Raw genomic sequence first — 24,612 nt, forward strand, 5'->3', positions numbered from 1 at the left:
CTTTTGTATGTTCTTCCCTGTATGGTATAACCCCTTTTCCGGCTTTTTTTTTTCTTTTTCTTTTTCTTTTTTTTTTGCTTATGTGGTGCTGAGGAATCGAACCCAGGGCCTCTGGCATGCAAGGCATGCGCTTTACCACTGAGCCAACTTCCCAGCCCCGGTATAACCCCTTTTGTCACTGTATTTGATTCTAGTGCCCTGCATCATGTTTATACATTTTTTCTAATTTGGGGAGGGGAAGGGAAATAACAAAATGCTGAAATAAGGATACAGGTTGACTCATTGTAACAATGGGATGAACAAGACACTAGGTTGAAAACAAATGAACTTCACAACTTTGGGGGAGGGTTGGGGTGGGGAGGGAAGGGATAATAGGGGGAAAACGAAGGAGGAGATAACAATACTCCATAGGAAATGTACTCATTGCTTTACTCATGTAACTATAACCCCCCTATAGTATCTTTACAATAAAAAAAAATATATATATATATATATATTTTTTTTAAAGTAGAGCTGTAGCTCTACTTGAGCTCCAGAGATCCAGGCTTGGGCAAAAAAGTTAAAGGATAGTCCCCTGAGTTCAATCCCCAGGACTGGCACACACACATAAAAATATCAGGTAGGAGGGCTGGGAAGGTGGCTCAGTGGTAGAGCGCTTGCCTTGCATGCATGAGGCCCTGGGTTCAATTCCTCAGCACCACATAAGCAGGAAAAAAAAAGCCAGAAGTGGTGCTATGGTTGAAGTGGTAGCGTGCTAGCCTTGAGCTGAAGAGCTGAGGGACAGCGCCCAGGCCCAGCCAGAGTTCAGGCCCCACGACCAGACCCCCCCCCCAAAAAAAATCAGGTAGGTAGGTAGGTAGATAGGTAGATAGATAGATATTTCTTAAAGATGTGACTGCTATAATCAAAACATTTAATTTGCTATTTGAATAAAAAAATAATTTTGGTGATGCACCCTACATCTAATTCTGTGAAATAATATCTATTGTTAAAAGATTATCCATTATGAATTTTTGAATTTTAATTTTTAATTTTATATCTTTTTTTAGGATGGTATCGACAGTGCAATATTATTCCTTATAGCAAAGATGTCGACATAGGTGTTTTTATACAAGATTACAAATCTGATATTGTTGTAGCATTTCAGGATGCAGGACTTGCACTCAAACACAAGTTTGGGAAGGTCAGTAACAAGAATCAGCTTAATTTTATAATTCTTGTCTCCAGTGTAAAGTTTACATTACTCAGATATAATTAAGAATGCTACAGGAAAGATGTGATGGTAATGCCTGTAATCCCAGCCCTAGGGAGTCTGAGACAAGAGGATTCCAAGCTGAAGACAGCTTGCACTATGTTGCAAGTTCTAGGCTACCTAGGCTTGCACATAGGATGATGCCTCAAAAACAAATAACAATAACAAAAAACCTTAGCAACAGTCATAAAAAGACCCCACTGCATACATCACTCAATATTGACTAGGCTGGTTTTAGCAGAAATTTATTACTCTTTATAATTTCTGTACTGTTTAAGGAGAAGCTAAACAAAATTGGGTTTTTATTGAAGGTGAAAGAAGGATCTTAGTCTCTTGTAAGCAAATTTATTGCCATTATAGGAAATAATATGTAAAATTAATGTGGAATGTAAGACCCCCCCACCCTATCTGAAGCTATATTTGTTCTAATAGTCATTTAATTCTGTTCACTCAAGAGTAGATGTTATAATTGTCAGCACAAAATTGCTAAGGGGTAGAAATACAAAATCATTTTAGAAATTAAAATCATTTTAAAAAAATATGTCAATGCCTTGTTTCTAACTTATCCTAAATTATAGAAGTTTTCTCAAAGATCAGCTAGGCATAGGTCATTAAGACCTAGATGAAATCTTGCTCTGTGAACATTTGTATTCATATTTCCTAAGCCTGTGATTGCTTGTAATCATCTTGCTCTTAATTTGCTTGTTCCCAAAGAGGTATTATTCAGTAATGCAAGGAAGACTATGTTTAGTCCCTGAGAACTTATTTCTTCAATCATAAATAATCATTGTAGTTAACTAAAAATGATGAAAGTCAAAGCAAAGCTTTCAGTCTATTCAGCTAATATTCTCTGCGTATCTGGGCACTGTTCTCTGTATCTGAAGCACAAGGATAAATAAATTATAAATTTTCCATCCGAAATAAATAGGAGGGAAAAAAACTCACCTAAATTATTATGTGATTTGTGCTGGAACAAGCAGACACACTAAGTACATTGGAAATGTTTTTAGTTGGATTTTTGTTAGGCAAATGCTTCCCATTTTTTTCTGTACCTTAATTTTGTATTTCTTTTTTTTCATGTATATAAGATAATGATCTGTGCTATGTATTTCTTGTGTATAATTTCACTTTACTTATTGATTGATTATTGATTATGATGACTTCCTGAACGATTTTGGGGGGTTCTTAAAGGGAGTTTTTTTTTGTTTTTGTTTCTTTTGTCGGCCGTGGGGCTTGAACCCTGGGCTTGGGTGCATCCTCTCAGCTCTTCAGCTCAAGGGGAGCACTCTACCACTTGAGCCACAGTGCCACTTCCAGTTTTCTAGTGGTTTTGTGGGGCTGAGGCTCAAGTGGTAGAGCACTAGTCTACAGCTAAAGAGCTGAGGGACAGTGCCCAGGCCCAGAGTTCAACAAAACAAAACAAAACAAAAAACACAACAGTCCTCTAGTGGTTAATTGGAGATAAGAGTCTCACAGACTTTCCTGCTCCGGCTGGCTTTGAACTGTGATCCTCAGATCACAGCCTCCTGAGTAGCTAGGATTACAGGTGTGAGCCACTGGCGCCTGGCTCTTTTATTTTTTTATTTTTTTATTTTTGTCTGCTTGAACTCTGGGCCTGGGCGCTGTCCCTCAGCTCTTCAGCTCAAGGCAAGCGCTCTACCACTTGAGACACAGTGCCACTTCTGGTTTTCTAGTGGTTTATTGGAGACAAGAGCCTCACAGACTTAGCTGTCCAGGTGATCCTTAGATCTCAGCCTCCTGAGTAGTTAGGATTATGGGCATGAGCCACCAGCGCCTGGCTGTCTGGCTCTTAAAGGGAGTTAATTTTCTTTGGTTTCTTTCTTTAGTCAGAAAGATACTATGGAACAGAGTGCTTCTGTTTTCTCTTCAGAGTGCTGTTTGGATGTCCTTAAGTCATTTGTTCTGAGTTGTCATCAATTGTAAAACACACTTTTTTCTTTTCTAGAGTTTATTATTTGTATTATATGAATTTTTTTACTTATTTATTTGTTGTTGTTGTAAAGGTGATGTACAGAGGGGTTGCAGTTACTTAAGTCAGATAAGGAGTGCATTTCTTTTTGAACAGTATCACCCTTTCCCTCACTCTCTCCCAGTTTTTCTTTCCTGTCTCCACCCACAAGTTGTATAATTCATTTTCAACATATAGTGTCTTGTGAATATCACTGCCGCATTTGTGCACCCTTGGCCCACTATTTCTGTGCTCCCTATTACCTTTTCAAAGACAGAGACATAAACTAGAGAAAAGGAAAAGAAAACAAAACAGCAACAATGGAAAAACCCCTCTTATTTCCATTTTCTGGAGTTCATTTTATATAATCAGATGCACATAGATATTGTGCCTTTGTGATCCTTTCCTAAGAATATCCTCCTTTGGTCTCATGCCTACCTAGAAACTTGTGTAATGTATCAAGTTCCAATGTATTTTTTTCTCTTGCCATCCAGTGTGTTTACTTATAGATTTTTAGGCACATTATAGTTACCACACGTAAGGGAAACCATGCCACCTGTTAATTTGGGTCTGCCTTACTTCTCTTAAATTTTTCCAAGTCTTTCTATTTCTTTATGAATGGTACAATATCATTCATTCTGATGGATGAATAGAATTCCATTGTGTGTGTATGTACCATTTTTATTAAGAGCAATAAGGCAAGAGAAAAACATAAAGAGATCCAAATAGGGAAAGAAAAAGTAAAACTATCGTATTTGCAGTTTATATAATCCTGTATGTAAAGCACCCTATAGATTCCTCCCACAAGTTACCTAAGCTGATCCAAAACTTTGACAAAATCAACCCACAAAAATCAGTAGCTTTTCTGTATGCCAACAATGAGAAGAGCAAGACTGAAATCAGAAAAGCAATTCATTTGTAATAGCCTGCCCTTCCCCCCTCCCCAATAAAATACCTAGGAATTAACCAAAGATGTGAGGGTCCTCTACTGTGAAAACTTTAAAAATCTGAAAAAAGAAATTGAAACAGATTTAAGGAAATGGAAAAACCTTTCATGCTCCTGTATTGGAAGAATTAACATTGTGAAAATGGCAGTACTGCCCAAGGCATTTTACACATTCAATACAGTACCCATCAAAATCCCAATAATATTCTTCAATGAAAAAGTAAAAGCAAAAAATAATTTAGAAAAAAATTCCAGGGGGCTGGGAAGGTGGCTCAGTGGTAGAGCACTTGCCTTGCATGCATGAGGCCCTGGGTTTGATTCCTCAGCACCACATAAGCAAAAACAAAAAACGCTGGAAGTAGCCGGGCGCCGGTGGCTAACGCCTGTAATCCTAGCTGACTCAGGAGGCTGAGATCTGAGAATCACGGTTCAAAGCCAGCCCGGGCAGGAAAGACCGTGAGACTCCTATCTCCAATAAACCACTAGAAAACCGGAAGTGGCGCTGTAGTTCAAGTGGTAGAGCGCTGGCCTTGAGCTGAAGAGCTGAGGGACAGCGCCCAGGCCCAGAGTTCAAGCCCCATGACCGACAAAAAAAAAAAAAAAAAAAACGCTGGAAGTGGCGCTGTGGCTCAAGTGGTAGAGCGCTAGCCTTGAGCTGAAGAGCTGAGAGACAGCGCCCAGGCCCAGAGTTCAGGCCCCACGACCGGAGCCAAAAAACACAAAAACAAAAACAAATTCCAAAAATTCATATGGAATAATAAAAGACCCCAAAGAGCAAAAACAGTCCTTAGCAGGAAGAATAGTGTTGGAGAAATATCAATACCAAACTGTAAACTCTATTACAAAGCCATAGTAATAAAAACAGTATTGTATTTGCTTAAGAATAGGACTGAGGACCAATGGAACAGAATAGAAGAACCAGAAATGAACCCACAGACCTATAGCCACCTAATATTCATTAAGGGAGCCAAAAACACAGGTTGGAAGAAAGACAGCCTCTTAACAAATGGTGCTGGCAAAATTGGCTGATCTCATACAGAAAACTGAAGCTAGATCCTTATATATAACCTTGCACAAGAATCCATTCAAAATGGATTTAAGACCTCTCTGTAAGGCTAAATATCATAAAAATATTATGGGAAGGGGTAGTCATGAGTCAAAACTTCCTAAGATCTAGAATTACAACAAATCAAAGAAAGACTTGATAAATGGGATTGCATCAAACAAGAGTTTCTGCATGACAAAGGACATAAGTAATAAAATAAATAGGAAGCCCACAGAATGAGATTTTTCAAAAATATATTTAGAGCTCAAAGAAACATTATTTTATATGCATTTAAGAAAAATTGGTGGCTTTCTACAGATGAACCCCATGTTCAGCAGTATTTCAACTTGAAAAAGCGTAAATCTTAGAATTAATATTCTGTGTATATATAACATTAGAATGTTAGAATGTTTTCTTTTTAAAAAATTTTTTAAAGATGTTTATTGTTTGAATTGCTAAAATTTTTTCTTCCTCCTAGGTGGAAGACAGCTTGGAACTATCTTTCCAGGGAAAAGATGATATAAAACTTGACATTTTTTTCTTCTATGAAGAGGTGGACCATATGTGGAATGGAGGCACTCAGGCTAAATCAGGAAAAAAGTTTAAGTATGTATCAGATAAGTACTTACTAACGGGTATTATAGAGAAAATTTCAGGAGTAGAAATAGGAAGCATCTGAAAGGGAAAAAATTACATGTCTAGGCTCATAATACTTTCTCAGCTTGCCATAGAGTCTAAAAGTGAGAACTGTCTATGAGGACAGTCTGTGAGGAGGGAGTGTCAATATGTTTGTCAGTCAAAGCAGTCATTATGATCAAGGCCCTTGAGTCATCAGAAAGAAAACATCAAAGCTAGGGACATAAAAATCAAACCGGAGCCTAAACCAGAAAATCAGTTTGTCGTAGCCATAGGAGTTTGGTAATCATGAAGAATGGGGAAAGAATAGAAAGGAGATAGTCAAGGTGAAGTGAAGTTTAAATTAAAAAATAGGAATTGAATGGAACTGTGTCCATGAGTGCTGGGCAAGCTTTAGAAAGTGCTTTTAATATAGACTAAATGATAATCCTTAACGAACACATAGGCTTAACAACTACCATGTTTATTAATGTAAGATGCACTATTATTTTATGTGCTACTCAGAAAGGAAAACTGGCCATTTATAAGACACATGACTCACAGAAGTGCCTCAAAATTGTTGATATGTAATATGTTAGATTGATATTATTAACATCTAAAAAAAATTAGTGCTGCCCTATCTAAAAGTTTCACATACTTACATAGGAAAAGATGAGAGAGATCACAAGTATAATGTTCTAGATGATGTAGTTGACTTATCTTCACTTCCAAGAGAGAGAATGAGAATGGAAACCCAAAGAACATGAGGTTTGGAGTCAGACCTACTTGGGAAACATCATTTCCACCCTAACTGCTGTGTGGCCTTTACTTTTCTGAATATTAATTGCCTCATATATTAAATTTAGGTATTATTATAAACATTTTACATCATTATAACAATCTTAGAAAGTAAATACTATTTTTTTAAACAAGTACTGATACATGAACTCAGGGCTTTATTCTTATTCGTCTTGCTTGGCTATTCTCTTCCATTTGAGCCTATGGCTTGGCTCTTTGTTGTGTATTTTGAAGATGTAGTCTTGTGGATTTTTCTGCCAGAAAGCTTCAAGCCACAGATCTCCAGATCTCAAGCCTCCTGAGTAGCTACGATTACAAGCTTGAGCCATTAGTGTCTGACTAGAAGGTATTCTGTGAGACACTAAGAACTTACTATTTGGGGGCCAGAGTTATATATGTCTCATGAACTGTACCCAGAGTTCAAACCCCAGTACTTTAAAAAGGAAAAAAAAGTTGTTTAAGATCACACATAATGTAAGGGAAAGAATCAGACAACAATCTAATCTCGAGTTCCTATTTTTTAGCCACAATTTGATACAGTGCCCTAATAAATCTGAGTTTAAAGCACTTAGCATGATGCCTAGCACTTAGTGAGTTAGCAACATGTAAAAAGTTATCATTGTTATTTAATATTATTAGCATATATATTAATATGTGATTACTGTCATTATTGCCATTATTGTAGTCATGGGACCAGTGGTATAAATTTGAGCTGTTGAGCATAAATTGAGAGTATTTTATAAGCACAGAAGAGGAATTACATACTCATACTGGTTTCTTGTGAGTTCATTGACCTATCCTAGTAGGATCTCTAAAACTTTACCTGAAGGCAAGGAGTCTGCATAAAACTAAATTTATTCTGGAAGGTTGAGAGTTGTCCAAACCTTTTTGTCAAAGTCATAAATGATCTCCAAAGGGTCACTGATCCCAGGGCGTGTTCTTTGAACTTTATTGTTTTGCTTTATGACAAAAAATCAGATTTCCAAAGCTTTTTTTATTCTTAATTTTCCTTCTAAATGATGAATATTCCTTCTCACTCATGATCTTCAAGGCACAAACCAAAAAAACTGTTCATTTCCAATCATGACATTGCTGAATAGAGAAAGTGTCTTTTATTCAGCTTCTACTGCTCTTTATAGTAGCAGTGTTTGGGAAGTGTGAAGTGTTCTGACTATTTAACAAGAGAAATGAGCAGTGATAAAACTGCCTGGACAGATGGTGTGAGTCCCAGATTTTCTTCCATGTTAGTGTGACCTTAAAAGGCAGAGAAAAGAACTAGCTGCGCAGAATCGCGTCTTTGGAATATTTCCTCAGCCATATGCCATTTTCATTCTTTTCAGCACTATTTACTTTAAGGAAATACAGTATTTTTAACACTGCTGTTCCTAGGGGGAAGGAAAAAGCTAAATCTTTAAAACTAGTGTAAAGTTTCATCTTTATAATACTCTGTTTTTTTCATTCATGTGTAATGCATGTTTAGAAAACATTTAAAATATAGGATAATTACCAATTTTTTTAAGTGGTGAAAGGAACTGAAGAAGAGAGAAGTATCTCTTTTTTCTAAACTATTCACCATGCCCACCGAATGATGTCTTTAACCCTAAGATATAATAATAATTTTAATAGAAATAGTAAGAAAAATAGTTACCACAGTGCCTACTGGCTATCAAGCACTGCTTTAAGTATTTAATGTATATAATTTTAGGTAATTTTTATGTTATCTTTATACGTTAGGTAGTCTCACACCAACTAGATATGAGAAACCTATTGTTCAGAGAAGTGGGAAACTTTATTCAAAGTCATTGTCCATTAACCTCATTTTACTCAAACTTTCTTCTTCTAAGTGTTAAGTAACTTAATACTTACACTGCATTTAGAATGGGAACCTGGGCCCATTGTAAATACTTTATTAGTACTAGCTGCTGCTGCTGCTGTCATTACTGTGTTATTCCGATCACTGTTGTTTTAAAGATTGCACAAAGCACAGCATCTTCCATACATGTACATGCGTCATCTTGTTAATTTTCATCACATCATTGTAAGGGAGTTTGTAACATTATTGCCTTTATTTTCTGAATGAGATTAAGGTAGAGTTAAGAGTCCAATACTAGGTCTGTATCTTCAGAGTCCATGTTCCTGTCTGTATATTCTGTTAGATGTCACCATAGTCTTCTGTCATTGTTAGTAGTTACTTCATAAAAACTTTGTTGTGGTACTAGACCTAACCTCTAATATGAAACCTTCTGTTCCTTAAGCTAGTATTGCAATTGCTGCCCATTTGATAAACCTCAGAGAATTTGATTACCCTCTGTGGACAACATACCCACTCAAGTGTGGAAAGTGTGACTGCTATGTAATTACTTAGTTATTGTTTTGGGGGTTTGATTTTTTTTTTTTTTTTGCTAGTCCTTGGGCTTGAACTCAGGGCCTGGGTACTGTCCCTGTGCTGCTTTTGCTCAAGGCTAGCACTCTACTACTTGAGCCACAGAGCCACTTCCAGCCTATTTTCTGTTTATGTGGATCTGAGGAATAGAGCCCAAGGCTTCATGCATGCCGGACAAGCACTCTATCACTAAGTCATATTCCCAGCCCAATTTCTTAGTTTCTACAAAATTTAGTTCTATTATGTACTAAGGATACTGATGTAACCATAAATTAGTTTTTTTTGCCTAAAAGTTGTCATAATATAGACTACAAAAAGCAAATGTTAAAGATATAGTACTATCAGTACAGTTACTGAACTGTGCAAACCATAGTTGAGATACCAAATCAACCCTATCTAAAAACAACAGCAAGGAAGTATGGCTTAAAAAACAGAGGTTGCTGGGTGCTGGTGGCTCACACCTGTAATCCTAGCTACTTAGGAGGCTGAGATCTGAGGATTGTGGTTTGAAGCCAGCCTGGGCAGGAAAGTCCATGAGACTATTATCTTCAATAAATTACAGGAAGGAAGGAAGGGGTGGGGGGGGGAGAGCGGGCAGGCTGGCAGAAGTGGAGCTGTGGCTCAAGTGGTAGAGCGTTAGCCTTGAGCAAAAAAAGCTCAGGGATAACACCCAGATCCTGAGTTCAAGCCCCAGGACTAGCAAAAAACAAAAAGCAGGTTGGTTTGTAGACTTACGAAGAATATGGCAAAAGACTTTGAACTCATTTTTTTAAGTAAAAAATTTCAGGTAGCATCTTTACATATAAAATAAAAACTTCATTAGAAAATATTTCCTTGAGTATCTACATGCCCAGAAGTGGAATTATTGAATCAAAAGATGTGAGTGAAAGATATGTGTGTACGTGCATGCGCGCACACACACACACACACACACACACACACACACACACACACACACACACACACACACACACACACACACACACACACACACACACACACACACACACACACACACACACACACACACACACATTCTACCTACAAAGAATGACATCCTGTCATTTGCACCAAAATATATGAATCTAGATTAAGTAAAAGAAGCAGACACTGAAAGACAAGTACTATATGTTCTGTCTTATAAAAATTGACCTGAAGCTGGGTGTTGCCAGGTGGAATCCTAGCTACTCAGGATGCTGAGATCTGAAGATCATGGTTTGAAGCCAGCAGGTGCAGGAAAGTCCTTGGGACTCTTCTCTCCAATTAACCACCAGAAAACTGGAAATGGAGCTATGAGTCAAGAGTGCTAGCCTCAAATGGAAGAGCTCAGGGACAGTGCCCAGGCCCTGACTTCAAGCCCCATGACCGATAAAAAATAAATAATTTTTTTAAAGATTGACCTGAATATAGAATATAAAATAGGGATTACAGTTTAGCAAGGTCAGGGGGAGGGGATAAGGGAATCCAGATGTAATCAGTGTACACTAGATGGATGTGTTTGAACTAAACTCCATTAATATATACAATTAATTTAATAAAAACTAAAGAGAAATAAGACCAAGTTGGCTTCATATGGTCATTTTACCATACATAGAAATTTAACAGCCATATATCATTCAGATAATAAGCAATTATGTATTACATTTATTATATATCCTGAATTAAACCTCGTTCTTGATATATATCCATCAAATGAACAAATGAATTAATAACATGAATAAGTTGATATTTAATAATTTGTGTGTGTGTGCTGGTCCTGAGACTAGAACTCAGATCCTGGGCACTTTCTCTGAGTTTATGCTCAAGGCTAGTGCTCTACCACTTGAGCCACAACTCGACTTCTGGCCTTTTCTTTTTGACCAAGGTGGGGAGGGGAGGGTTGGGCAGGGTTGTTAGTTAATTGGAGATAAGTTTCACAGACTTTACTGCTGGAGCTAGTGTTCTACCACTTAAGCCACAGTACAACTTCTAGTTTTTTGGGGAGTGAATGGTAGTTAATTGGAGAGAAGAGTTTCACAGGGACTTTCCTGCCCAGGCAGGCTTTGAACTGGGATCCTCAAGTCTTTGCCTCCTTAGTAGCTAGAATTATAAGCATACACTGGTACCTAGCTGATATTTAGTAATTCTGAAAAAGCAAAGATGTGATTCTTTGATTTTCAGATGGACTTCCTAAAAGTTATGCAAATTTTATATAGCCACCAAGAGTGAGAGAACTACATGTTGCTGACATTTTAATTGTAGTTACTTACAGTCAGTCATGACTTCATGATAGTTCATCAACTCTTTTCCCACCTCTTTTAGTAACCTAGTATGTCTTCTATCATAAAACTGAATTATTGGGCTGGGAAGGTGGCTCAGTGGTAGAGCGCTTGCCTTGCATCAGCACCACATAAGCAAAAAGAAAAAAGCCGAAAGTGGTGCTCTGGTTCAAGTGGTAGAGTGCTAGCCTTGAGCTGAAGAGCTGAGGGACAGTGCCCAGGCCCAGAGTTCAGGCCCCATGACTGGACCACCCCCCAAAAATAAAATAAATAAAATAAAACTGAATTATTTATTGATGGCAAATTCCCAACTATTATCGTGTGTGTGTGTGTGTGTGTTTGTGTGTGTGTGTGTGTGTGTGTGTGTGTGTGTGTCTTGGGGCTTGGACTCTGGGCCTGGGCTCTGTCCCTGAGCCTCTCTGTGCTCAAGGCTAGCACTCTACCACTTGAGCCACAGCATCACTTCTGGCTTTTTCTGAGTAGTTTATTGGGGATAAGAGTGTCATGGGTTTTCCTACCGAGGCTGGCTTCCAACTATGATCCTCGGATCTCAGCCTCCTGAATAACTAGGATTACAGGTGTGAGCCACTGGCACCTGGCTATTACTACCTTTCTGTCAACCATTCCAAACATACATTGGCTTCTAGTCCTACCAGACTCCTTCCCCCTACTTTCTAGTTTTCATTTTAAAATTCAACATCATAGTGTTTTTAGTGTGTCATTTCAAATACTTGCTAGACACTATGTGTAAACTTCTATATCAAAACTTTAATAGAGGTATAGTTTTAGGAGAATAAACTCAGGAATCAGAGAGCCCTGGCTGCAGATGTGCGTTCTGCTCTTTGTGTTACCTAATCATCTAGCTTCAAAATTCTTCTCCATAAAGAGAGATTAACACTACATCCTCACAACATATTAAATAGTATGAAATCATCTGGTTTACTCATTTGACCATAATAGATTCTCAACTGTTTGTTGATTCTAAATTAGGCACGTAGTACCCAGAAGTCTAATCAGGAAGGCTCTGGTATGTAGCAATTCAGAAAAAAGATCACCTAATAGTGAATTAAAGTATGCTAGTTGTTACAAGAATAAAACTTTATCTACATATAGTTGCAGAGATACAGATACAGGAACAAAAATAGAGTGCTGTAATAAGGGTAGATCCAGCACAATTTGAATTAATGTTGTTGAATAGGGATTGCTATTAAAGTGGGTTCGATTGGCTCTAAGAAAGGAGTTGATTAACCTATTAATTGGCAGGAAATCTTGGTAGTAGGCTGCAGAATTTTGGGTTTGACATAATAATTGATAGAGTCCCTCTTAGGGTTTTGGGCAGCAATGTAGTAGAACTTTGAAGCCATATTAAGTGATATTGTACAGTTGATGGAGAACCTCACATGAAAAGCTGTTATAGCGAGTGAGATTTGGATGCATGAGAACCTCAACTAAACAGTAGATAATTAGAAAAAGTAGTGAAAGGTTGTAACAACACATCTGGTATGAACAAGAGAGCCCTGGACCTGAATAGGAGTCCAAGAAAACCCTAAGGTCCAATGTAACTTAGTAGTTCATATTAGAACTGGAGAAAATTGAGAATTAGAGAATAATCATGTATATTTTTAAATTGAAATCTCACAGACATATAAATTACTGCTCCAAGAGTTGTCAAATGATCAAACATATAACCATCATCCCACAACCCTAAAACCTACATTTTTTGCCCTTAAAATCAAAGCTCCTCCTATAAAGTAACAACTACCCTGACTTCTAATATTACAGTTTAGTTATACCATTTTGCATAGATGAAGTCATGTCAGTGCTTATTTTCCCCACATAAAATGATGTTTTTGAGAATCCATATGTTTGCTGTTTATGTTATAACTGTGTGGTCATTTTGCTGTACATCTATACCATAAATATTTACCAGGTCTACTTGTCATTTGGCTCTTTTGGCTGTTTTCAGTTTGGGACTAATCTACATGATGCTGTAGTGAAGGTTCTGTACATGTCTTCTAGTGTCATGCACATATTTTTCCATTCAAGCTGCTATATTAAATAATAAAACAATAGAAATTGAGTGGCTTATGAACTATGGACATTTGTTTCTCACAGTCCTGAAGGCTGGGAAGTCCAAAACCAAGATGCCAACCTGACTGGGTTCTAGTGAGGGTGTTCTTCTAGTTTGTACATTGTAGAAAAAGCTTCCTGAGGTTCTTGTTTATTGTGCACTAATACCATTCATGAGGGCTGTATTCTCATGACCTGATCATCTTCCAAAGGCCTCACCTCTTAGCACAGTAGACTTGATATCAGGATTTCAGCATATGAATTTCAAGGAGGATAAAAACATTCTGAAGATAGCAATAGTTTTCTGTTTAGTGTATACATAAAGGGTGGAATTATTTGGCCATACAATATAAGGTATACATTTTTTAACTTCAATATCTTGATTCTGAATAGTTTTCCAAAGTTGACTGTACTGTCTTAATAATGTATTGTAGGATTTTCTATTGCCTCATGTTCTCACCATCAATTGGTATTGTCAGACCTATGATTTTAACCATTTTGGTGGGTATGTAGTTTAATACATTCCTAATGACTTAGCATAGGGGGGTCACTGCTTTATTTTTCCTGACCATTCAGATAATCTCTTAAGAGCTGCTAATTGTTGAATGTTTTTTCTGAGTTGTCGATCCTTTTCTTACTATTTGTGGCTTTTATATATTGGAAAAAAAATTTCCACTTTGTCATTTAAATTTTTCTCTTAACTTTTTTTTGGGGGGGGAGGGGGTCCGGTCGTGGGGCCTGAACTCTGGGCCTGGGCACTGTCCCTCAGCTCTTCAGCTCAAGGCTAGTGCTCTACCACTTGAGCCAAAGTGCCACTTCCGGCTTTTTTCTTTTTGCTTATGTGGTGCTGAGGAATTGAACCCAGGGCCTCATGCATGCAAGGCAAGCGCTGTACCACAGCCACCTTCCCAGCCCCTCTCTTAACTTTTTTAATGGTAAATTGTTCTTTAAAAGTTCTTACTTTAAATTGTGGCTCAGTATACCAATACTTTTGTTCAAGGATGGTGCTCTACCACTTGTCATTCCTATACTTCCTATGATTACTACTTTCACTGTTCTTTTTATCTTGAGATTGCGAAAGATACTCTAGAAACTTTATTGATTTGCATATAAAATATAAAATAAAGATAGAATGTAAACTCTAGATTGTGTTTGGATTCACCTAGCTTGTCCATTAGTGTCCTTTTTTTGGTCCAAGATCCAGTACAATTATATTTAGACACCCTGGCTTTTGAAATTTGATTTTGGTCTAAGACTTTAAGAATATTGCTTGTAGGGAGCTGGGAAGGTGGCTCAGTGGTAGAGCGCTTGCCTTGCATGCCTGAGGCCCTGGGTTCGATTCCTCAGCACCACATAAGCAAAAAGAAAAAAGCCGGAAGTGGCGCTGTGGCTCAAGTGGTAGAGCACTAGCCTTGAGCTGAAGAGCTGAGGGACAGCTCCCAGGCCCAGAGTTCAGGCCCCATGACTGGACCCAAAAATATATATATATATATATTGCTTGTAATACTAGATTATCATCCATCATTGCCTGTCTTAGTTCTGTAGGATCAAGGGCATTAAATTATCTTCTCTCTGGAATCACTTCTTAGTTACCTCCATCTGGAAATAATCTCATCCTGTCAATTTTCATATTTTTTTCTTAATTTCTTTTATACTTTATCAGAATATCTTAGCCAACTTGTCCTTTCTGAGTGATAGATAAAAATCAGACTTGGCTTGTCTGTTGGGCTGAGTGAGACTTGAAGTCTTTTTGAAATTAAATCAGGTTCTCTTAATTGTAGTCTACATTGTTTAGTAAGGATGATAGAGATAACAGGTTCATGACTTGATCCAACCTGGCACCTTTTGAGAATTAAAGCCATAAAATTAAATCACTAATTATTTTAAATTACTGTTTCCCAAGAGGTAAAAAGTTTGGTTCAGAACCTTCCTCATGGACTCCCTCAGCATCATAGGTTGACACTACACTCCTATAGTTATAGCTCTGTAGAGACACATTTGTCTCTTTAGTACTTACAGCTGTGAAACTAAAGGCAAATTTGAATAATTTCTTTAAATGAGTGTATTGAAAACATTGACTTTTCTAAAATGATCTCACATTTCCTGTTCTATTTATGCATTCATATTTTACAACATATAGATTATGTCTTAGGTCTCCTTAATTATACTTCCAAACCATAGTGAGTAGCAGGTGTAAAATTGAGGGGTTGAGGAAAGAACTTTGAATATGTGTTACATGGGAACATTTATAATATAAACTAAAGAAACAGTTACTTAAATAGTAAGCCTTGCTTTTGGGGGGAGGAGTGTACTAGGGATTGAACTCAGGGCCTGTATTTCCTAAACAGGTGCTCTTTATGAGACACTGGTCCAGCTGTGATTTTTGCTGTTTCTTTTTCAGATAGGATCTTATTTGATCCATCTGTGTTAGGCTTCCTGTTAGTTAGGATAACAGATGTTCCCCCACCAAGTCCAGCCCCTCATTGAAAAGGGGTTGCCTGAAACTCGTGGAGTTCTTTTCTGCCTGGGCTGGCCTCAAATTGTGATCCTAAGGATCTCAACCCACCCAAGTAGCTAGGATTATAGGCATAAGCCACCTGCACAGACTTGAGCTTTGTTTTGTTTTTTGTTTGTTTGTTTTTGTCAGTCATGGGGCCTGAACTCTGGGCTTGGGTGCTGTCCTTCAGCTCTTCAGCTCAAGGCTTCAGCCCTACCACTTGAGCCACGGCACCACTTCTGGCTTTTTCTGCTTACGTGGTGCTGAGGAATCAAACCCAGGGCCTCATGCATGCAAGGCAAGCACTCTAGCACTGAGCCACCTTCCCAGCCCCTTGAGCTTTGTTTTTTAAAGACAAGATTCCTTCAGAATGAATAAATAGCAAATATTTTCTTTATGTAAAATAAAAGCTACTGTGTATTTTGTTCTTCCAACATATGTTATGTTAGGTAATATCTCATGATAAAAACATATTTGCACTAAAAGACTTGCATACAAATGTTTGTAGTAGTTTTATTTATACTAGCCAAAAAGTAAAAACAACTCTAATGCTCATCTTCTTGTGACTAGACATACAAATTATAATGTATGCAAACAATATATTATACTGAAAAAAGAAGAGGAGTGATCCATTAACATTCTAAGTAAAAAATGAGTCTGATAGGAAGAATGCATACGTATTTACATTTATTTGAATTCTAGCACAGGCCAAACTAAAGAAGGGTATAGTAAGATGATTGTTTGCCTGGAATCATGGTGGGTTACTCCATGACTAACACAGAGCACAGGGAACTTTGATTAATGTAGTCGTTATACAAGTACATACATTTTTCCAAAATTCAGTATTTAAATTGGATGCATTTTGTAGTATGTAAATTATGCCTCAAAAAATTGGCTTCAGGGACTGGGGTTGTGACTCAAGTGGTAGAGCATATGTCCAAAAGGCATGAAGCCTCCCTGAGTTCAAACCCCAGTAGAGAAAAGATCCAAGATTATACATTGGGACTGGAAACAATGCATTTAATCAGGGCAGATCTAATAGCAATAATAAAAGCTGAGAATTTTGCAACTGATTAGACAAATTGGATAATCTGATATCAAAATGAAAGAAGGCTCTTGTATATAGCATGAAATTTGAAGTCATAATTTTAACCACTTTCAGAAATTAAGAGCTATCTGAAACAAAATAAGTAAGCACCTGATTTTCATTGATAAACTGTAGATCTATTTTTTAATTGTGTAGTAGAAATAAAAATGTCCCAAGACTTTGTTATCTGGCATTAAAGACCAATTTTATACTTTTTTTTTTTTTTGGCAATTGTGGGACTAAATTCAAAGCCTGCTGCTGTCCCTGAGCTCGTTTGCTTAAGGTTAGAGCTCTACTACTTTGCACCACAGCAACACTTCCTGTTTTCTGGTGATTAATTGGATATAAGAGTCTTAAGCACTTTCCTGCCCAGGCTTGCTTTGAACTGTGATCCTCAGATCTCAGCCTCTTGAGTAACTAGCATTACATGCATGAGCTACCACCACCCAGCCATATTTTTAATTGATAGCTTTTGATGTAGTTATGTTTGTACATTGTGGTATTGTTAATCCTTTTAGATTTTAATTTGTCTATTCATTCTATTCTCACAACTAAAAAAAAAAAAAAGATATAAATTTCAGCTGGGTGCCAGTGTCTCATACCTGTAATCCTAGCTACTCAGGAGTCTGAGATCTGAGGATCACCATTTGAAGCCAGCCTGGGCAGGAAAGTCTGCGAGACTCTTATCTCCAATAAACTATTCAGAAAAAGCCAGAAGTTGTACAGCAGCTCAAGTAGAATGCAAACCTTGAGCACAGAGAGGCTCAGGGATAGAGTCCAGGCTCTGAGTTCAAGCCCCAAGACTGGCAAAAAAAAAAAGATATAAATTTCTTGGTATTCTTGTGGCAAAGATAAGAGCTATCATTCGAGTAGAGATCCCATGGGGATACAGTGGCAGAGTTCATCTATCACTCAATGTGATCACTCAATGTGTCATGGAAGTCAATGGGAAAATGCAGTTTGCTTTATGAAACGTCTTCTCTATCCCTCTTCCTCGCCTTTCCCCTCTTTCTCTGTATATACTTTTGTATATATGTATATGTGTGATATACATACATATGTAAGGACGAGATTAGAGAGTGGAATCATAAAGTTCTCAGCTACATATTCAGCCTCTGCTCTGAAAAGTATATTAATAATTTCTGTATATCTTCTTTTGCTACTATAATGTCTGTGGTGTCATTGCGAAAGATTTACTGGGAAATACTATTTTATAAAAAGATTAGATTGCATAATGAAATGGTTTTCAAGAGTTGAATCTAATTCTTATATGACTCTTTAAGAGCAAGAGCAAGATTGATGACTGGCAGTAGTGGTGCAAGGGGCTGAGAGAATTGAATTGAGAATTCCTGGCTAGCCTGGGCTACAATGTAAGGCCCTTTTTATTTGAAAAGAAAAAACAAGATTGGTGATGATGAGTTATAATTAATGTGACACAGTAGTACCTCCTTTTGTCATACTTGGTTCAGACAAAGCATTGAGGAACGTCTTAAAGGTGTATCTGAGCTAAAGAAATAGGATAAATGATGAAAAAGCTATTCTTAAAGATAATTTCCATTATTTAGACAGACAGGAAGAATCAGACAATAAATCTGAAAGAAACCCAGTACCAAAACACATTGTTTGCAGACTACCAGAGAAAATAGATTGCTCACAAAGTGGCATTATGCATGCCTTAGTATCAATAGAAATCAGAAGATAATGTAGTAACAAACACTGAGGAGAAATACTTGTCAACTCACAATATTTATAGTTAAAACTAACATTCAAGAAAAGGTAAAAATAATATCATTTACGTATATGTGAAGATTAAGAAAGAATATGCCTTACCTATCTATCCTTAGCAATAGAACCCAGAGGGAAGATACGATACACATATGTGTGTATAAAATTGTTGTAAAAAAAGTGAATAAAAGTATATCTGTAAAGAGCTGGATATGGTGGCTTAAGTCTGTAATCCTAAGTATTTGGGAGGCAGAGGTTGAGGGATCTGGATTTGAGGCCAACCCATCCATGGAAGTTCAGAAGACTATATCTCAGTCAGTGACTGAGCAAGGTGGAAAATGCCTGTTATTTCAGCTGTGGGGAAAGCACAATGGCTGCACCTAGTGGCTTTCGCCTGCCCCAGTGACACTGAGAAACACAAGTATGAGGATTGCAGCCCAGGACAATCCAGGGATAAAGTAAGGCCTTACCTTGAAAGTAACCAATGTAAAAAGGCTAGAGGCACGGCTTAAGTTGGTAGAGCACATTATGCCTAACAAGCATGATGCCCTGAGTTCAGTACACAGGCACAACCATACTCTTACATAATATCTAAATTTGATAGTCATTGCCTTTTAAAGTCTGATAGTTAATGTATCAAAATGAGAAAGATCAAAAAGGAAAACTTGACAAAACTTGAGGAAGAAATGTTTGAAGAGTCACATATACTAGACTTCACGTGTAGAAAGATGGTAGATCTAGGTTCTGTATAACTTAGTCATTAATAGAAAATGTAACAGTGAAATAAGTATGCTTTTTTAAAATGGCAGCTTAAAAGAAATATTACTTAAAATGAATCTTTAAGAATCCAAATAAAATAATCATTCTACACTAATACCCCCTCATTTTATAAATGGGTGAACTAACAAAGAAACTGGCTATGGTCATGCAATTAGTTTGGTGAATCAAACTGGAGTCTGGGCAGTGTGGCTCTACACTAGCTCTAAATAAGTCTAATTATTTTACTATCACAACAAATGTAAACAGATTAAGCTAACCTTCAAAAAGTCAAAGGTTATCAAATAGGAAAACTTTAAAAATTAACTTTAAAAATTTAACTTTCAAGAGGTACATCTAAAAACCATGGTAAGATTTCTAAAATTATTAACCAAAGAAAACTGGTGCTTTAATATTAGACTCAGACAAAATAGAATTTGCAAGGGAAAAATGAATTTATTATCTTTCCAAGTAGTCCGAAAAGAAGCAATATATAAGAACTTTTATGTCTACCAATGTGGCTTTTAAAAACATAACTAAGGGTTGGGAAGGTGGCTCAGTGCTAGAGCGCTTGCCTTGCATGCATGAGGCCCTGGGTTCAATTCTCAGCACCACATAAGCAGAAAAAGCCAGAAGTGCCACTGTGGCTCAAGTGGTAGAGCACTAGTCTTGAGCTGAAGAGCTTAGAGACACAGACATACTCTCTCTCTCTCTCTCTCTCTCTCTCTCTCTCTCTCTCTCTCTCTCTCTCTCTCTCTCTCTCTCTCTCTTTCTCTCTCAAAATATTGCTGGTGGAAGTGGCGCTGTAGCTCAAGTGGTAGAGCGCTCGCCTTGAGTTGAAGAGCTGAGGAACAACGCCCAGGCCCAGAGTTCAAGCCCCACGACCGACAAAAAAAAAAAAAAAAAACCTATATAGCCGGGCGCTGGTGGCTCACGCCTGTAATCCTAGCTACTCAGGAGGCTGAGATCTGAGGATCGCGGTTCAAAGCCAGCCCGGGCAGGAGAGACCGTGAGACTCCTATCTCCAATAAACCACCAGAAAACCGGAAGTGGCACTGTAGCTCAAGTGGTAGAGCGCTTGCCTTGAGCTGAAGAGCTGAGGGACAGTGCCCAGGCCCAGAGTTCAAGCCCACGGCCAACAAAAAAAAAAAAAATATTGCTGGTGATATAGTTCAGGGCTAGGTCATTCAATCTCCAGCACTAGACTGGAGATTGTTCCTTATAGCTAAAGAACTAAAAAAAAAAAAATTATTTCATAAATATTTGACATGTCCCCAGTTGTGGCAGGAGTTTTGGTATTTTAGTTTTAAAACTCTTGATTTAAGCAAAGAAGAAAATACTGATAATACAAACAAAATTAACAGGCTTTCTTCCTTTATTTGGTGTATATATACATAAATATGCATGTGTATGTGTGTATATATTTACGTATATACACATGTATATGTATAGATATAATAACTATACTTGCTTATCAACTATAGGGCATTTACAAAAGTTTATCATGTTCTACATCATAAAGGTAATTTTATTAGATTTAAAAGCATTAATATAAATCTAAATCTTCCTCTATGTGTGGATATATGTATGTATGTAAGTATAATTCTCCACATAAATGAGTTAAAGGGAGAAAACGGTTATATGTCAACAGATGTCATTCTATGCCTACATGAAAATATGTTTAGAAATTGACAATTAAAAAACATTTTTGTTTGTTTCTGCCATAGTAGGGATTGAATGTAGAGCTTCTTGCATGCTAGGGAAGGGCTTAACCACTTGAACCATGTCCTTTATCCCTAAAAGATATATCTTTTTTAATCTGTGAAATTTAAAATACACTTTTTAATATTTAATGAGTTTAAAAGCATATTCTGTTAGAAATTATATAATACTAGGACTTAAAGATAATATGGGCACTAAATACTAAAATTTTCAGAATATAGTTGGAAGCATTTACATAAATGTGTGGCCTTAAAAGTATGAAAAATTACATATTGAAACTTGAGCATTCACCTAAATATTTTTAAGGATAAGTGCAGTTGCTCTAAGGGAAATAAAAAAAGAAGCCAAAATAAGAAATAACAAATTGTCAAATGATAAATCTTTTATATAAATGATAAAATAACACAGAGCCAGCAATTTCGAATGGTAGTTCTTTGAGTGGTAGTTCTTTTGGATATTAGGCTTATACTCAAGGCCTCCTCACTCTGCTCTTTTGCTCATGGCTGTCACTCAAGCCATGCTTCCAGTTCCAGCTTTGTGTTCATTAATTGAAGATGAGTCTCTTGTCTGCTCAAGCTGGCATCCAGCAGAGATCCGCAGATGTCAGTCTCCTGAGTATCTAGGAAGTACCTGACCCAAATGCTAGTTTAACTTAAACAGGGTTGAAGTGAATAAAATAAACAGACATTTAAAAGGATTGATCAAGGTAAGAAGAAAAAGTGAAGATAACATTCAGTACTCAAACCTAGAATGTCTGGCTCCCTGTGGTTTTAGCTGTGTTGTACTATCAGAAGAAAATACTGTGGAAACTTGAATTCAATCACTGTGCAAATGGGTAAAATGGAAATGATAAAATTTTCTAGGAAAATGTAAACTACAATCAAAGAAGATCCAGGCAGCCTGTAATCATTGAAGAAATTAAACTAGTAATCAGAAATCCTTTTGCTGTTTTTTTTTAACACAAAACTTAGAAAGTTTACAGGAGCATCTGATCATGTCTGCAGATTACCTTTCTATGATATAACCTGTTTTAAAAAATAGAAAAGGGTGGATTGCTGGTGCTCATGCCTGTAATCCTACCTACGTAGGAGGCTGAGATCTCAGGATCACAGTTTGAGGCTAAGGCAGGAAAGTCTGTGAGATTTTTATCTCTAATTAACAAAAAAAAACAAGTGGAGCTGTGGCTCAAGTAGTAGAATGAGAAGTAGAACAAAAAAATCTCAGGGAGGCTGGGAATATGGCTTAATGGTAGAGTGCTTGCCTGGCATGTGTGAAGCCTCAGTACCACATAAACAAAAAAAGCTGGAAGTAGAGCTGTGGCTCAAGTAAGTGCTAGTCTTGAGAAAAGAATCCCAGGGTCCTGACTTCAAGACCAAAAACAAAAAAATCTCAGGGAAAGTGCCCAGACCCTCAGTTCAAGACCCAGGACTGGGTGTGTGTGTCTGTGTGCATGCGTGCACGTGCCTGTGTATACACACACACACAGATACAAAAATATATAGAAAAGGGTTAGAGGTTTAGCAGTATAGCACCTGCCTAGCTAGTTAAGGCAAGGTGTTCAAACCACAGAAACACACATACACACTAAACAATTCTCTTTAAGAGAATAAGCAAAATTAGATATAGCACTAGAAAATTTAAGAAATGAGTCTCAATGAACAGATAATATAATTTTGTAGTTTACATGTATTAGAGTAACTCTCCACTTTGACATACAAGAAAAAAAAGACAATTGTTTATTAAAAGATTTTGATAAAGAAATAAAAAGACCTTTTAAGCAAATGTACATTAAAGGGGACCTGGACTTTCTTTACCCTTATAAAGGAAATATAACAAAATTCTATAGTAAGCAATCTTATTTGATGAGAAAATTTTAGAAGTCTTCCCATTAAAACCAGGGCGGGAAGGAAAGGAATGTATGCTAGGTCTTGCTTCTATTAAACATATGATACAGGGTTTAGGCACTTGGATAATGGAAGGAAAGACATCAGGAGTTAAAAGAAGAAATAAGATTGCTAGTAGGAATAAACCATGTGTGTTATTTTGCAGAAATTCCTGTGGAAATAAAATGGCCCTCGAGTTTATTGCCAACTTAAATTTTAAAAGTTCCTATTCAGTTTTAGATGATGGAGTTTCTAATCTCTCTTAGCCTAGCTGATCATTAATAAGCACTGTTTTTCTAAGATGCTGGAAAGTCTTTTTCATTTAGCACTTATGTTCATAGATTGTTATGTACAGTTAAATGATGAAATTAATCACCATCAAGTAGCCCTATAGGTTGAAAGGATATCTTAATTCTAACTTACTTTTAATTACTATTTTAGGCAAAAATAAAATGAGTAAGGAAAAAAGTGGTATAAAGTAGAAATATATGAAGGAATTTTTCTAATAGTAAAATCTCTGTATTCTGATGTAGGGTTGCCACAGTCTAAATTTAAATTTGTTCTAGGGCTTTACAGTATATACCTCTCTGCCAAACTTAATCATAGCTTTAAAACCCAGGGTGACATTGCAGACCTATAGTGTATTTTAGTCTAGTCATTATTTACTGGCAACCTGGACTTAATACATAAAATGTGCTTCTGTTATTCCCTTGCTCCCTTCCTCTCCACAGTCCTATTTTACAATCAGTTTTCACTTTTTATGGTTTGTTTATCCTTCTCTTTTCCTAGGAAGCTAGAATATTCTTTGTGCTAAGAGGACTAAAAAATAATTAGGGAAAAGAAAATCACAAACTTTAGGGATATTTCTGTTCAGGAAATATAAGTAACACTTGGGTTTAATTGTCTTTGAATTGTTTCACTGTGTGTGTGTGTGTGTGTGTGTGTGTGTGTGTGTGTGTGTGTGTGTGTGTGTAGATGTTTGCTCATAAATCCTACACTCTTCAAAACATTTCTTTTGGAAAGTCTCTCTGATTCTTGTGTACCTTGTTTATCCTAGATTTATTTATTTTTCTCTTTCAGCTTTTTGATGAGACTATAATGGCCAATACTTAAAGAGAGAAGTTGCTTGGCCTAGAGTTCTAGATAGACAGTTATTTTTGCCTCAGTTCAGTTTCAGTGTGTCAACCTGATCGACTGGGACAGGTGGACATTCCATGACCAGCACTAGATTGAGGAGGGTGGAGGTGGATGATGGATGGATATGTCTAATGACAAATAAGCAATTCCATGAATATGAGTGTACAGAGTAAAATTAGAGTCAGCAGGTGGTGGGCCTAAACTGTATCTTATTTCTTTCTCAACTACAAGATTTACTGTGACCATCTTTTCACAGAAGCCAGCTGGAATTGTCCATTAACTGCCAGCTCCCATTGGTTTTTGTGGCAGGCACTCGTTGCTTTCTTTAGAATTTGTTCAGCTTCTCATTTTCATGTATGGCATTATGTTCAGTTGGTGGTAAAATGTGATACTAAAAAGAAGAATATGAGAACTGATCTTTCTGTGGAGAATGTTCCAGTTAGATCCATTCCTTTTAATCCTCTAGTAT

At 37.0% G+C, this 24,612-nt stretch overlaps 1 protein-coding gene across 5 annotated transcripts in view; it reads left to right on the forward strand.

Moving 5' to 3' along the window:
• The window catches only part of Fktn (fukutin), a 65,453-nt gene that overhangs the window by 17,223 nt on the left and 23,618 nt on the right, over positions 1–24,612 (forward strand). For all 5 annotated transcript variants that reach the window (XM_070011120.1, XM_070011129.1, XM_070011118.1 and 2 more), the window contains exons 8-9: positions 1,050–1,183; positions 5,691–5,818. In XM_070011120.1, coding sequence (XP_069867221.1) covers positions 1,050–1,183; positions 5,691–5,818 — 262 coding nt within the window. The remainder of the gene's footprint in view (positions 1–1,049; positions 1,184–5,690; positions 5,819–24,612) is intronic.

The sequence above is a fragment of the Dipodomys merriami genome, unplaced genomic scaffold (genome assembly GCF_024711535.1).
Source record: "Dipodomys merriami isolate MVZ:Mamm:240054 unplaced genomic scaffold, mDipMer1.0.p SCAF_11, whole genome shotgun sequence".
NCBI classification, from domain to species: Eukaryota; Metazoa; Chordata; class Mammalia; order Rodentia; family Heteromyidae; genus Dipodomys; species Dipodomys merriami.